Source organism: Petaurus breviceps, unplaced genomic scaffold (genome assembly GCF_028583685.1).
Source record: "Petaurus breviceps papuanus isolate PSGF00001 unplaced genomic scaffold, PetGlider_PUasm1.0 90604, whole genome shotgun sequence".
Lineage (NCBI taxonomy): Eukaryota > Metazoa > Chordata > Mammalia > Diprotodontia > Petauridae > Petaurus > Petaurus breviceps.
This window is the reverse complement of record NW_027187285.1, coordinates 182,320-199,213: the sequence shown is the minus strand read 5'-3', so window position 1 is coordinate 199,213 and position 16,894 is coordinate 182,320. Positions and strand designations below refer to the sequence as shown.

The window sequence follows — 16,894 nt, the reverse complement described above, 5'->3', positions numbered from 1 at the left end:
CCTATCCCCAAGAAACTTAATCAGGGGCAGGGGGAGACTAAAGCAGATGAAACATTTAGAGGTTTAAGACCTTACAAAATAAGAGGCTGGATTAGAGTATTCAGTAGAGAATTAAGTGATATAAGAGGAGTTAGAGAAGAGAAAGATCACTTTGGGCTGGAAGAGGGAAGGTTTCTTAAAGACAATTTTCTTTGAGCCAAACCTTGAAGAATAGGCAAGCTTTAGAAAGCAGAGAGGCTTTCCCATATGGAAGGAACACACTAATCAGGACAAATATATTTTGGAGCAAGCACCACTTTTAAACTGACCAGAGGTGCTAGCTAACTAGTTGAGGACCTGAAATAGGGCTACATTGGAGGTTTAGAAGTAGAGGTAGGTGAAGCAATGATTGAGATGAAGAGGAAAGGCATGGAAATGAGGGTATAACAATGAAGACTGAACTTTTGTCATTCTTGTTTCCTAGGTACCTAAAATAGGAAGGACTGTACATGTACCTGTCCAAAAGTAGTATTTCTGTCTACTATTATATATTGTCAAATTATGTCATAGCCTCCCAATGAATTTGAATACATATTTTCATCTGGAAAGAGGGTAAAAATTTATCAACTACTTGCTTCAACTATTCTGAGGGGTAAATAATAAATGAGAGGCACCATTTTATGGTGAGGACAGTACTAACCTTGCAGTCCAGAAGCCCTCAGTCCTACATCTGATACAACATCATCACTATATCACAACTTCTCATTGGCCCAGGCAAATCCATTCAGACTATAAATTACACAACTGATGATTTGAACCAGTGGAATGAGTTTCCACACCTGCAGTTCCCTAACAAAGATGAAGGCAGAAGTCTGGGCCAAAAAAGAACAAACGAGTTTCTCTGCAACCCCAATATTCTGCATTTCTATAGAATTCATAGCTCCTTACAAATAATAAATGCTCTTGAAATGTTCAAAAATAATAACCCTTTGCAGAAATTAAAGCTACATTAATGGAACTTTTGTTAACATTAAACGATTGTGACGACTTTTGTAGGACTGCCATAGAATCCCTTCTCCCAGTATTTCAAGGACATCACTTCATCAAGATCCCATTGACTCAAGTCAATACCAGAAAGCCATTGAATTTCTCTGCTGTTGTCCTTTCACCAGTTACCAACCATTTAGCATTAATAATAAACATTTCTCAAGGCATAAGTCTTTAGCATTAAGAGCAAAAAGTTCCAGAAAACTCATTTACATAAGCACTTTCATGAGTGTTGAAGTAACAGATCCTTTAATAAAGGCAAAAAAATTTTGGTTTTATTGAGCACTCTAAATTCAGGTTCCTAAGGAAGAGATTCTAAATGTGCTTTTCCCCTATATTGACATCTAGAAATATGAAGAACCAGGCCATGTGGATGAGGAGAGTGAGGAAGAGGAGGAGGAAGAGGAGGAAGTAGAAGAAGACAGTTCCAGTGATGACTCAGATGACAGTGAGGAAGAGGAGGAAGAGACTGGCAAAGGCAAAAGTGGGCAGAATGGCGCCAGGCAAGCCCAGCTGGAATGGGATGATTCAACACTCCCTTATTAGACTAGCCCATGGTCCCAGGTGTATCCCTTTTGTAAACACCAATACAACGTATTCCTGAGTCCAGTTACACAGAGACTATGAATTTGATGACAGGATTTGGATAGCCTTGCTCAGCACAGCTTCATATAATGACTTAACCCTTTGCTCCTAGGGGCTGAGAAGGCCCAGGAAAGCACAGATGACCCAGATAAGTCCCACACTGTCAGTGAGAGCTCTTGCCCATCTCTTCTCCCCAAATGCCCCTCTCCATTTCCTGTGGGTTCACCAAATTCCTGTCATTCAATCCATAGAGTTTTGCCTTTGCTATTTTTTCATATAGGAAGATTCTCTGCTTCTGATGTTCTTTATTTCTGCCAGGCCAAATGCTCCCTCTTGCCCTTGGGTATCATTTCACTGTGTGTCTGACTAAATATTCTGCTTTGATCACAGTCTAGCATTGTGACTGGGTGAGTGGCAGTGGGTAAATTATGCTCATGGTTGCCTCTTCTTACCTCTTTGAAAGGTCAATGTTTTATGCAGAAGGGTTGGTTGAACTTCATAACCCAAGTTTATATTGTTAGGAGACAATATAAGGAGACAAGATACACTTATTATAAAGGGATTGGGGGGGAGGGAAGGGGAGAAGGGATATTACCTACCACCTTCTCTCCAGGGCCTATGTTAGCTTCTACAAAATATGAATAACAAAGGATCATTGTTTATTGTTGGCCATAAGCAATAGAACTGACATCCAGCCATAGATGTGATACCCTACAATGAGCATTCTCAGATCTGTACAGTTGTATTACTACAGAATCTGACTGCATAATGCTACCCCAGCCGGGAACCATGGATGCTGAGACCACTGTTTCCACAAACTAGAATTTAAGGAAGGTGGAAATTAAAACAAAATCTAGGCAAGGGAAAATATTTCATTTTGTTTGCTATAGGATTACACAACAACAGCTAGGATTTATAGGGAAGACAGGGGTGAGGGAGGTGGTCAATAAAACATGATTGCCTGTTGGTTGGGTCATTATCTTTTCAGCCAAATGGGGCACAGAATTTTGAAAAACATCACCTAGTAAGCGTATTCTCCTTTGTATCACAGTCCCCAAGTCCCCTTATCTCCTCTTTCTTGCTGCCTTTTCTTTTGATAAATGGGCTTCTCAAAGAACATTAGGACATGGATTGAAATGCCTGGAATTAAAAATGAAAGCTTAGAAATCTAACAGCTAGAAACTAGGAGCATATTGGTGATAATGCCATCTACTTATTTCTCCCCACCACCATCCCCAAAAAAGTTCCAAACATTAGGAAGAAAGCAAACACATCAGTACAACCTGCTAAGTCTGGAGTTTTTCCTCCCTCTTTCTCTCTTTTTTTAATGTAATGAAATATTTTTGATCTCCAGCATATCACAGACACCTAGTGAAGCAACTGTTGCCATGGTAACTAGTCTAGAATCTTTTGTAGCCAACAGAATAGCAAGTGTGGGTGTGCAAACACTGGTTGACAACCTAGAATGCTTCCTAAAAACTTGAATTTTGGTTCATTCCACCTAAGTTTCTGCTTTCTCCTTCTCTCTCCCCTCACTATGTTTCAATCTTAGATCAAGCTTCCCATAATCCTCTACCCCTTATAGAGAGACATCTCCTGATAGGCTCTGTATGGGAGGAAAATTATCAATTAGCTTTTGAGGTTTAGGTTTAAAGACTAGCCAAGAAACTTTCCTGGTAACAGTGTCTATACCCTTCCTGAATTAAAGGACAATTAAATTTTAAAAATCTTTAAAGGTCTTCTAAGGCATCCACCAATGCCAAGATCCCTGATGATGAATCTCTACAATCTTCTCAAAAAAATTTAGATTTATGGGAACAAGTCAGTAAACAAAAAGTCTCCACCACCACACTAGTATGGCACCTTGAATCTTGCAAAGCACTTTTCATGTCCATTATCAGGCAGGTATTTACATATTCCTCCCATTTTTCAATTCAGGAAATTAGATTAAATTTGAAAATTGGTGACTTGCCAAGGTTACCCAGACCTAAAATTCTCATCTCCTGACTCTTACCTGGCTCTATATCACAGCACACTTTCTAGATCTTGCGGGGCACCATGGACAGCTCCTAGATCAGATGAGATAATATTTGTAAAAGTGTTTGAATACACACTACCCAGCCCATAGTAGGTACTTAATAAACACTCGTTCACTTCCCTTCCCCTTCCTAGAGAAAATCCTTTGGAAGAACAGAATTGGGTCTCAAGCTCCATTAACTGGAAATAGACCTTTCTATTGTAAAAATGCATAATAACCATATATTCAGATCTTATCTAGCAGGAGGTCATTGACAGGGCAGTGGGGGGGAGGGTGGGGAGGAGGGAGAGAATCTGCAAAAGTCATTCTGTCCTTACCAATGAATTACTCAGAGACAAATGGATTCAAGTACAACTGAATTCTGAAGTTTCCAGCAAGTAAAATGAATAAATAATAACTTTATTTTTTAAAACCCTTTCTGAATTAGAATTTGATTGAAAACATGTACAATTTTATTTTCACAATGACTTTTTTTCCTCTTTTCATCGCTCAGTGATTTCTTGTTTGCAGAGAACACGTTTTTTGGTGCCCTTCAGTTGTCTCCAATGGCTCTATTACTTATTCATGGGTGAATGAGTATGTATGAGCATTTTGAAATATTTATATTTCTGTTATTGGGGGAAAATTAGGTCACAGTGGCACATTATAGGACTAGGAAAGATGGATCATTTTATGTGATTTTGGGCAAATAGATCCCATTTGGAAAAGGGATAGTAATGGTAACAGGACAGAAAGTGCTAGCTCTCTCTCTCTCTCCAAGTTTTGTTTGTTTGTTTAAAATTATAATGTCCATGCTAGCTTCAGAAAGAAGCTAGAACTATGCTAAGTCAGCAAGCATTCATCATTTTCCCATCACTGTATTATTGGCAATGGAAAGGGTCGGAGAGAGGAGGTAGGAAGAGGAAAAAAAGGGAGAGACACAAAATGAATTGAAGCCACAGTCACTGCCCTTGAGTAATGTGTTGTCTGATTAAGGCCTTGAAATCTACATACCATTAAGCATGCTGGGGAAAAGTAAAATCCCTTGGATGTTTCCAAAGAGCCATATTCTTATTGTGTAGACTAAGTCTGTAGACAAAAGAGTAACTTAACTTTCTTCTCTTTATCTCAAAATTTGCAGGTGTGTAGACACAACTTCATACTTCCTCTTTATAATGTACCTCTCTGGCCTTTTGTCATCTAATGAACTAGATTGAGTGAGTTACCAAATTCTATGACTAAAGTTCCCAAATTAGCAGAACATGAGACTACTCTAGATATTTTTTTTATCACTTAATCAGTACAATCAGACAGTCTGTCATTGTAACTGTCCAAAAAGCCACAACATTTTGGTAGATTCAGTCAAACTCTATGGATGTGTCTTCTGCAGTAATGTTCATCCAAATCCCTCAAAGGAATTGTTTCCTGATATCACTAAGTCTAGATGATTTTTAGATTTCTGCCCTCTCAAACGGTTTTATTATTTTTCCAATAGTATCTTGATTTCCCAACTCAGGTATAGGTTTGTACATACACACATATCTATAGATATGTAGGGGTATACATATGTGTGCTGTGTGTATACATACTTTATATACATGCATACATATATACACCAGAATTTTCATGACATGAATATGGGCCTTCCAGTAACATCATGTGTTCTAAACAAGCACTTTTCCATTCATGCACTAACCTCTAATTCACTAAAAATTGTACTGTAGCAAATCCCAGCTCTAAAATCCAATGACTTCGACTATTTATGTCTATACCACCAAAATTTGTTGTGTGTGTTTGTTTTTTTTAATGAAAGGAAAAAAAGGTTTGTGGAACTCTGCCCCATTTGTTACATTCATATGGCCCAGACTTATTCAAGACCATGGATCTATAGCCAAAAGCAGTAGAATAAAATTGCCATCTGCTGTTTTCAGGTGTTTTTGTCCACTAATCAGATTGACTGGTCAGTTATTAAGATGGTCAAAATACTATTTAACTGAAAAGCAGTTAGTTTGGGCATTTTCTGTAGATACACACCCCAAGATTAAAAGATGAGGGAATGCCAGACATGAACTTAATAACCATGTAATCCAAATCCCTCATTTTGCATCTAAGAAAACCATAGAGTAGAGAATAGGGACTGACCCAAAGTCATGCAACTAGAGGAAGAGCTACGATTTGAACCTGGGTCACGAATGATGTTCATAACAGTGTGTACAAAGACATAAAAACTCCAGTTTGCCAGAATAAAGCAAGTTGAATTGTTCACAAACTCACTCACTTCATCCTTCAAAACAGCTATAGGAGTGGTACACTTTGAACTTGATTAAGACCAAGTTCCAGAATGAATTCTCACTGAATCTAATCAAATCCAGGACAAACATTGCAAAGTGAAAGGAGAAAAACTGGCATTCGGGGAACCAAATGATCAGTAAGAAGCCGTTCCACTGAGCTACAGCATTAACTACCCAAGCCCAGTTAGCTCCCCAGACACTGCTGAGCCCTTAACGATTTCCATGTAGGAGTATTCATTAGTGCAGACTTATTTTCATTTCAGCCCTGCTCATGATATAGCTCTAAAAATGATTCTAAAGACTTGTGCCTGTTTAAATCAATATCAACATAATCAGTGGAAAGTGCTACCCAGTGGACTTTAAAATTAGCAACCTCCTTGGCTTAGTGAGATAGTATTAGTAACAGCAAGGGGAAAAAAATCCTTATTTTCAAATATGCATTTATTTAAATTAGCCAAACAGGTGCTAGTGATGAACAGAATCTACTTATCTAAGAGAATCCACAAGTAGAAAACAAATAATTTTCAGGTGAGAGGAATGTCACATCCTTTGGGTAAATTTCCAAATCCTCCTGATATATACCCTAGCAAGCTAAGAATTGGGTGGTACAATGCTCTCTGATAGTGCTATGGTACTTATTTATTGAAGGTGATGGTATAAAGCTCCTGGCCCAATTTAATTTTCATGTAGCCATTTTCCAATAGTTTAGCTGGAGGCAAAGGACACAAATAATGTAACCTGAGCTATTTCCTCTATCGCCTTCATTTCCCTGTTTTTATTTGTTTTACCTTTATACATTTCATTTTAAATATTTTCCACATTTTGCACCAGCTAAAAAGGAAGGAGGGAGCTGTATGAGGGCAGTGGCTCAGATCCTGGTCTTGACTCTTTTCCAGGCCAACAAAGCTAAGAGAAAAGGTCAGCTGCAACAGAATTAAACACAGATCTTAAAGGACCAATTAGCAGATGGAATTTACTTAGTAGTGTGCTGATGTTTAGTGGTCTTGTTTGGTCATCAGCATTCTACAGCTTTCCCAGGAGCAGGACAGACTGGAGATATGGCATGGTATTCAGCCTGCTTTTGGCTTTCCAGGCAGTCCTGTCATAAGTCAAGGCTGCAATTACCATTTCCAAGTCTCCTAGCCAACATTCCAGTAAAGAATGCTTGGTTAAATTTCAATCGAATTGGCTTTTCCAAAGACAGCCCTGACCCTTTTCATGGTCCTCTAAACTCCAGGTGCACTTTAATAGGATTTCAGCCTGGAATTGCCATCAGAGTACTTCTGGGATTTGCCTCTGATTGGCAGGCACCATGACATCGCTATCAGAGTCTAGCTTGTGTGCCCACGGGGTAATTGAAGTAGGAGAGGTCCTCCTGTGATTTCAGAAAATATCCCCTCTTCTTCTTGGGGATATCCTCATGAGGGAACCTCCCCCCACCAGCCCTCTGCCTCAAGATGTGTTATAACTTTAACAACTAAAGCTGAATGAATTGAAGATCTTTTCTGGATGATTTTAATCTGGAAAGGGGAAAAAGAGACCCAAGAACTATACTAAGTGCTTTATAAATATTATCTCATTTGACTCTCACAACAACATAAATGTGGTCATTATCCCTGTTTGACAGTTGAGGGAACTAAGGCAAACAGAGGTTAAATAGTTTTGCCCAGGGTCACACAGCTAGTGTCTGAGGACAAATTTGACTGGAGACCCAGCGTTCTAACCACTGTATCACCTAGCCACCTCCAGAGAAGATAAGAAAGCAAGAAGGCCCAGAAATGAAAGGCAGATGTCCTTCAAGCATGCATTTCACTTGTTTTGCAGTTTTGAAATCTCGGAAATGAGACTGGCTGCAAGACTGGTTCTGTGTGAGGATAAATAAATCCACATGTGTATCTATGTGTATAAATGGGGTGAAAGGAAGAAAGAAGAGGTATGCACAGCAAAGAATATATATACTTTATGAAGTAATAATGGGAAAGAACTGCCACTTTCCATCACCTCTCATTAGGTTGTCTCTATATCCCAGGAGATTGAGTTTCTCAGAACAAATTCAATCTATTCCAAGAATAGGTGACAGATGATGGAGAAAACCCAGACCTCGTAGGAGAAAGTTCATATCCTCTGGTTGACTGGGGAAAATTGGTGGCTGAGCAAGCCTCACCAACTGATGTGGCAGGACTTTGGCATCTCTCAGGAGCATTCCTGTTCAGTCAGTGAAGCAGAGCAGGGTGGACCCTGGGCAACATCATGAAGTAGGCAAAGTTTCAATCTTCCACATACCTTTTCTTCTTTTCTGGAACCCAACCCTGGTGTCCTCACCCGGTCAATGACTTTCTATCACTGTTGTAGCTTGTCTGCCCTCTATCTCAACTCCTGGAGACCTGGTTCTCTGTACCTTTCAAGGGAGCAACTACATATGATAAAACTAATAATTACTATATAAGACAGGAAGGGAAATACTACCATTCCCTGCCCCACATTCCCACTCTTAGGTCTTTTACTTTTTCAAGAATCACTTTTGCCTTTTATTCTAAAAACTCCTAGGAATGTTTTTTTTTTTTTTTGGATTTTTTTTGGAGGAGGAAGGTAGGACAATTGGGGTTAAGTGACTTGCCCAGGGTCACACGGCTAGTTTTTGTGATTAAGTGTCTGAGGCCAGATTTGAACTCAGGTCCTCCTGACTCCAGGGCCGGTGCTCTATTCACTGCACCACCTCGCCACCCCAGTTTTGCCTTTTTTCACAGTGACCTAGGTTTAAACAGTACTGATGACAGAATTTCAGGTGCCTTAGCAGGTAGGTGGTAGAAATATTTGGAAACAAATCAAACCTGTCAGTACTAATCAAAGTGTAGTATTCACCAAATTATATATACATTTGCCTATAAATAGGTCCTACCCAGCAAGAAGATTCTGAACTATGGCACAGCCTCTTCACCCAACACCAAGCAGTCAGTCACCTTGCTTCGTGTATTGCTGTTCATTAATGTCAGGCTTCCCCCATTTAAATTTGGGGGTGACTGCACTTGTAAGGCACATCTTCTCCCTTCCCACCCTCAAAAAAGCCCTTTAGAGCAAGAGATGGTTTTCTGATGCTGCATTGGCCCTAATGAAACCATTCCCTCCAAGCCTTTAGTTTGTTTGGCTGCTCATGCTTCTAAGCCTTGTTTATGAGCAACAAGCAGCTAAAGGCTAGCTTTATTAGAAAATAATTAAATCGTAATGCAGAGTCTGAATCATTAGGAAAAAATTACTTCAATGCTCATTCCACCCAGCCTTTGTACATCATTGAGGACAGAGACATTCCAGGAGAGAAAAGAAAATCCTCCAGCAGTTTATTTAAGGAAGTTGTTAATTCAGTGTATTGAGCCTTGCCAGAGCAGCCATTTGTAATGGGCATTGTGGTATTCAGAGTCACAATTTACACAACAAATTGGACAAGGAATAAATGGCTGCTTTTGGAAGGGCACTCACTCATCCCAGTAGTTGCTACAAGTCAGGAAAAACATCAGACACTGCAAGGTCCATTTAGTCTGTCCCAGGCTGGTTTTATACCTAAAATTATATGATTTCAGGGACCAAAGAAGGTAACCCTCCCTACCATTCTCCTCTGATGCCTGAAATTCCATAATCAGAGATCCATTCCTTTGACTTAGTGTTACTCTATTATAAAATGTAAATACCTCCTCCCCAAAGGGATATTAACCTTTAATAGTAATTAGATCAAAAGTTGATATCAAGGAAAGAAGGGAGGAAAATGCTTGAACAGGAAGGGGATGACAAAGAAAACAGGAAGAATAGATGCTGAAGATGCATTTTTTTCCAGTATCACAGTTTTGCAAATGGTAGCCCTTCTGGTGTCAGAAGCATATAGGCAGTCACTGGGATAGTGAGAGAAAGGATGCCCCAGTGCATCAGGTTTTTCCCATGAATCAAAATTCTGTACCTGTTCTAAGTGAAGGGAAAACAACTTTTCTGTCATCACTAATGAGCTTCAAAGATAACATCATCTCCTAAAATGTTATTATCATTATTACACACAATTGCCCTCTTCTAAACCTGACATATTGGCAACATACGTTTGGCCTGCATAATTGTAAAGAAGGACCTTCTGATGGAACACAGTCTGAAGTCCACTGAATATTTCTGTCAAAAGCATATGTGAATTAACTGATTTTCAAAGAAGTAAGATAAAGTAAACTACATTGAGATCATTAAAATTCTGCTAGACACAATTTCATCTTGAATGACTCAGAAGGAACTTTGGGTTCTTAAAGTGTCCTGGATTCATCATTATGAATATTATTTATGGGCCTATGAAAAATTTTTAGCTAATCTAGTTGTTGGAGCTTTCTAGGTGTCTGAATTCTATGTAAGTGGGAGTTGATTGAGCATAAAAGTTCAGGTTTTCATATACAGGAACGGCAAATTAAGAGTAATACTTGCTTCACAAAAAGATACATAATAGATGCTACTTCAATGTCAAAATACTTTAACATATCACCTGTGATTTAAAATTTCTTTTAAAACCCTCTCCCCAAGGACCCCTTATTAAAGTTAATTCTCATAATGTCGCTAGTATCGAAGCACTGTGTTATAAGAAGTAAGAAGGATCTCCATCATGTGTAGGGAAGACAGAATATTCCAGAATGAAAGTCAAAAGGTCAATTAGATAAACATGAAATTCAGGACTCCTGATCCACAACTCCTACCTCTTCTATTAGCCTGTACTTAAATTTTTAAATCAACAGAACCATTACTCGGTGGTCTAAAGTCAATTCTTGGGTTTTGTGTAATACAAGTTAGAGCTCATAATCTAAGTGCATCCACCATTTTCTTATAACTTCAACCACTTGCCATTGCATAGCTTCTCTTGTCAGTACAATGTGTAGTATGAAGTTGAAAAACATCTGAAATCAGATTCCTTCTGTGCAAAGGGAGCCAATGAAGAGTCCTTCCAGAGGGGCAGCATTCTCTTTAGCCCACTGAAACATGGGTTAGCATTGTGTATGTGCTGGGGGAAGGCAGAGTGAGAGGTGGGCTCAGGAGAATTGTCCCCTTTCTCAACAGGAGGAATAAGAGGATTCCAAGGAAAGGGGAACATAAATGAAGAAGCCACAAAGAGGGAACTAGTTACTTGTTTCTGTGGGGAACAGAGAGCCATCCTACCTGTCAGAAAGAAGGAAATCCATACTCTTTTTTAACAATCTCAGATCTTTCATTTGCTCCTTGCCCTCCCCCTTTGATAATCAGATTTACTGCAAAGGAGATTTATCAAGATGGATTATAATTCCACATCTTCTAAATGAAAAGAGGACAGGGGGCATGTTAAAAGTAGAGATGCAGACAGTTCATATTAATCATAGATAACAGAAACATGCCAGCTTTAATGGCTGTCCCACATTACCTTAGAATTAAGATGCTTCCTTGTAGCCATTATTTCATAGAATTACAACAGACTATTAGATAGAGAGGTCATGGCATACATCCCCTACTAACTGCCTGCTCCCCACCTCCATTCTTATTTTATATATGAAGGAATGAACGCTAAGGGAGGCCAAGCAGCTTGGCTCAAATTCATTTGGAGCCTGAAGCTGGATGTCCTGCTTCCCAGGCATGCCTTCTCCTATCATAAATACATCTAAGAGCAAAAATGAAAAAAAAAATATGGCCTTTTCCCTTTTTTCCACAACTGAAAATATTGTGTAAGTTGGGGTATAAAATCATGGAATGTAGGTAGATTTGTAGAGCTGAAGAGCTTTTCTTTTCTTTTCTTTCACTACGTATTGTGACCAGAAAGAATAAGGTTAGTTTTGGATTCGTCAGTGAACTGGATTCCTAAGGCTTTTGCTCAAGATGCTCATTTTTCTTGTTCTGGGTATGTCATGTATATGAATTTAATGTCCATTCCTTTCCCCTTGAGGAAAACAAAAAACCATTAGCCCTGGTAACTACAGAATAACTTACTTATATCAGCAACTGGAAATGGAAAAACAAACCCTCAATGCCAGGACATTTACAGAAGCTTATAATTGGGAAGATAGTCTGAGGGACTTAAAAAAAGGTTTTATATTCATTTATCAGCTATCAAGCTTTCTTTGAGTTGAAAGGAAGAAAAGAAAGAACTAAAAATAGTTGAAGCAAGAAGCAAGTAAAAAAATAAATATAAAAGGTAGATAAAGATGAAAGTTAGAGGGTAGGTAGGGATGTGAATGGGTAAATTGACTCAGATGTTAGTACTAAATCAAAAAGATATGAGAGAAATAGAGGGCTTTGGAAGCTCCCTCTTTAGGTAGAGTATCAGATGTCAAGATTATGGAGATGTGGGATTGCTAATGATTAATGGACATTTGAATTTAAGACTGTATCTACCCAACCCCAAATGAAGGGGAAATCTATCTACTCAACCATAATGGGGTGGGCTGTGGCATCAGACGGAGTGTTTCAGGTGTCAATCATTAGCAAGCAGTTGACTGGACAATTACTTCAGCCTTAACTGGATAAGATGTTTGGCAATTCAGGTGATGGCCTGACATCTTCCAATGTTTTTGGACTAGTCAGCCCAGATGGAGTCACTTTCTACATGATGTGTAGACTTGGATTCAGCCATGAAGAAAAGTAGTCTTTAGGTTTAGAAATGAAGCTGAGCATAGAGATTAGTGGCTTTCTGAGGAATCAGTAAGCATAGAGATGTTTGAGTGTTAAATTGGTGATTATATGAATGTTACTAGGTTGATTATAAAAGTAGAAGATAGGTTAATGATAAATTGGAGTGCTTTGGCTGTGCTTTTTGGTGCCAGGGGTTTAATTAGTGGATTAGTATGGAAACTCTAGCAGAGGTGGGTAAACTATGCAGTTGTGATAGATAACCCTTTATTTATGAGGACTTAGATTATTTTCATATTAAGCCAACCTGTTGGGTATGAAAGATTTGAATAGTCCCAAATATACTGTCAACTGTAGGGGAGGGACTATGTACTACAAATCTGTTTCCCTCTATATAACATCTGTCAATGTCTTTGCACATAATGCTTCAATATTTCAAAAGATTTGTGATTTCATTATTATTTGTACTCCCTCCACTGAAACAGTCACTTGACAGAGGACTTTCATGAGGTTTTTTTTCTTTGTTGTTGTTTTGTTTGATCTGAACCTGTGATATTCATATAGGGAGCTCCAAGTGTGGAAACTCTCTCCACAGATTCAAATTATCTTTAACTTAAAACTGTAGAGACTTGCCTGGGTCACTGAGTGCTTGCCCATGGTTGTACAGCTAGCATATGTCTAAGAAAGAACTTGAAACTAGGCTTTCCCAGACACCAAAATAGGCTCTCTATCCATTATGCCATGTTGCCTCTTGGAGTGACCAAAACCATTCATGACCAGGTGGGTCAATACTTTGGACAGAGTTAGTTGAATTGAGCCAGGTGTTTCCCAGAAAACAGACATGGTTTGTTCCTAAGCCCTTTCTTGAAGCCTCTCCAGGTAGGTAGTACCTGCAACAGCTTACACTCCACTTGGTGTAGCCTTCAAGAACCCAGGATCACCTCCACAATGCAATGAAACATCAGAAGAGGACTTTAGAGTAAGCTGTACCTAATATGGCCTCATTAAGAATGTGTATAATTGGGATGGCTAGGTGGAACAGTACATAGAGCACCGGCCCTGGAGTCAGGAAGACCTGAGTTCAAATCCGCCATCAGATGCTTGACACTCTTACTAGCCATGTGACTTTGGGCAAGTGACTTAACCCCAGTTACCCTCCAAAAAAAAAAAGCGAAAAACAAAAGAATGTGTAAAATTAATTGATAGCCCAACCTGATTTGCCACATATGCAGAGAACCTTGGAGTAGAAGTGACCCCCAAAATTTTAATGAGGTAACAGTGGACCAGAGTGTCTGAAACCTTCTGACACCACCTCATACATACAGCCTACTGAGAGAAGAGTTTTTTTGTGAAATCACATAAACACAATAGAATGTTCGACCATCCAAATGCTGTGATTGGATAGATGGATTAAGTAATTTGATAGAGTAGTCAAGGGCTTATGTGAACTGGAAACTCTCAAATGTCTATACAAAATCAATAATCGCTTCCAGCTAGAAACATTTTAGGGAGCCTGTCCTATAATAAGCACTATCTCTGACTTAATTTGCCTAAGAAAAATTGCTTTGCTTTATGAATTTTAGCCATATTTTTTTAATTATATTTGTTCCTTAAGGTTATGCAAATGGTCCCAGAAGTTTCTCCTTTCACCCCCTTTTTTTTTTCCTCCTCATTCCTCCAGATCTACAAAATATGTTTCCTCTCTTAGCTACTTATAGAGCATAAGCTCTCTGAAGGCTGATTCTCATTTTGTTTTTGTAGCACAGTGCCTTGCACAAATGTAGGTGCTTAATAAAATGCTTACAGGATTGAGTAGCAAATGAAATGTAAGAAGGATATTGGGGTAAAAAGAGGGTTGGTTTTAGATATTTGCTGAGTAGGCACATATTCCATGCTGGGAAAGACACTTTGTTATCTTTGTACCTAGGTTTTCTTAACTCCATTTTGGTCCCTCTCACTCACTGCAAGTTAAGCCATAGCACTTCATTCCCTTCAGAAGTGTCCCAGGTGGGGGCCTTATGATCTCTAGGTAGGCTCCTCAGCCCATCTGTGTCGACAAGAAGTGTGTCAGGAAAGAAGAAAAACACAGGGCTCTTCTGAGTCCTTTGAACTGTCTTATGGAGTCTCTTTAGCATGGAAAGGAGGTTCATTTTGCTAAATATGCTATCATATGAGGCTGTGAGACTTAGAACAATTCTAGGACTGTCAGGTTACAAGCATTAGATGTATTTATGGATAAGTGAATCTGATTTCATGTTTACCAAGAAGCAGGTGACATAAACAATGTCATGATCTTTTAAAAAAAAAAAAAAGTGTAACCCTGATTGGAGAGTGATTGCAAAACATAAGATACATATATTCACCCTCTTCTTTCCTACTCCTGCCCTTCCCTGCACCCTGTTAACCTCCCACTGCTTTATTCAATATCACATCTAGACCAAATTGACACAGAATATTAGCATTGAAAATTCAACTTTATGTGTGGTGGGATTTTTTTTTCCTTTTAAAATATTGTATACCAATCCATGTTTGAATAACGCTGAATTTGCAATTGTTGAGATTCTAGCAATTTCACGTGATTTCTTCAATGATTCTTCAAAATAGCCCCCTGATTTTCAACTTTGGCCTGTAAATGTCTACTAACAGATTCGTTTCAGTGGTCATTATGGCACTTTCTGTGAATTGGCCAATAAATATGATTTTAGAATTTCACAATAAAGATTTTGTCCTGGAGTTTTTATTTAACTGCTTGTGTGATTGTATAAAATAAAGTGAATGTCCTCATCTTGTGTGAATTTCTGGGACCTGTCCCAAGACTGAATTCCCCGTTCAGATACATTCACGAACACTGTTTGTGTGGATTCCAGGAGGGGAAGAGGATAAAGGCAGAGTGATGCTCATCACAAATCTCATTAAAAAGAAAGTTCCCACTAAAGGACTATCCAGCTCTCTCTTAGGCCTAGCTCACGTCAGCACTGTTACACTTTAGAGTGATTCTTGATAGCAGTGTTTACTAAGGACCAAGAAAAGGGGGTACTCAGTCCCAGATGATTGAAGCTGATCTGCAGGATAGGCCCAAGGCCAAACTCTGATGGTAATCAGAGTCACTTAATAGAATGAAGAGACTAAGGCTTTGCTCCAGGACCCTGAAATATGCAAAACTCATTTCTTCCCTAAGGCAGTCCTCCCCTTAACAGTGTTGTCTTTTAGTCCACCATCCCAACCTGCTGTACAGTAAGATCATTCCCACTTTATCAGCTGATCCCAGGGGCCTGTCCTGTTGTGACTAATGTCTTAGGGTCCACTTTTCCCCATTTTCATTCTCAGCCACTAACCACCAGTGGAAGGAACAGGGAAATTAAGTAATTTATGGGAGAGCTAGCCTGACTCTCTGGGGACTGAGCATAGCTCTCCTAGCACAGGCAGGGGAGGGGCAGGAGGTAAGGAGAGGGGAACTATCTCCTAATACCCCTATGAAACTACAGGAGTCTAGGCATGGTAATAAAGACCTAGAAATTGCTCAACTAAGTTTGCCCCAGACACATCAATTCATTTTTATGATTTTTATGGTTCTAATATTTGTAAATTTGTGTGCTTTCCTACTACCCTCATGCTGCCCTGGATGCTCAGGGATTCCTTCATATAGGGCTCCACTTAATACAGTGTTTCCCAAACTCCTAACACCCTTTTGCCTCCTTCCTCTATTCAAATGAGTGTTCCCTTCCTTCAGGACCACATGCAGAGCTATGTAACAATCAGATTCTAGTCTAAGCCTTTCCTTCATTTCCAGACTATGGTGCAAGTCTGAACAAGTAATAACTTAATTCCCCCACTCCACTGCCTCCCCATGAAAGTTAATCTAGTGCTTTTGTTTCATCTCAAAGTATCTAAACCATCTTCAAGATTTGCTTGACTCAGGAACTAAACTCTCCGGCAATATTAGGTCACTTATTGTACACCCAAGCACAAAATAGGTACAAGACCCTCAGGGATGTTTGATTGGTGAACCACACTGGACAACTCAAAGACAAAGCTTTTTCACTCAAATGAATTAACTTAGGGACTTCTTAATACATATCATCATTAATTATCCTTCTCTTTCTATGGCTGAATACATTTTATGAATTGTTAAGTGTCTCATTTCATTCCAATATCTATCACAAACTAATGGATTGGACCGAGTCAGACCCAGGCCCAAACAAAAGTGCTTGTCACTCTGTGTCTGGACTTTTGTCATAATCTCCTAACCAGTTTCTAAGCCTTCAAGTTCTTTTTTCCAATCAATTCTGTACAGACACCTATAGAATAATCTTACTAAACCATCCATATGATCATTTCACACCCCTTTTCCAAAATTTTCACTGGCTTC

The 16,894-nt window shown here is 39.1% G+C and overlaps 1 protein-coding gene across 1 annotated transcript in view; it reads left to right on the top strand.

Annotated features, from left to right (window-relative positions):
• CLSTN2 (calsyntenin 2) overlaps positions 1-15,244 on the top strand; it is a 982,335-nt gene extending 967,091 nt beyond the window's left edge. Inside the window, exon 17 of the mRNA XM_069063864.1 lies at positions 1,375-15,244. Within this exon, the coding sequence (XP_068919965.1) occupies positions 1,375-1,572 (198 nt within the window). The 3' untranslated portion in view covers positions 1,573-15,244. The remainder of the gene's footprint in view (positions 1-1,374) is intronic.
• Positions 15,245-16,894: the final 1,650 nt, after the last annotated feature.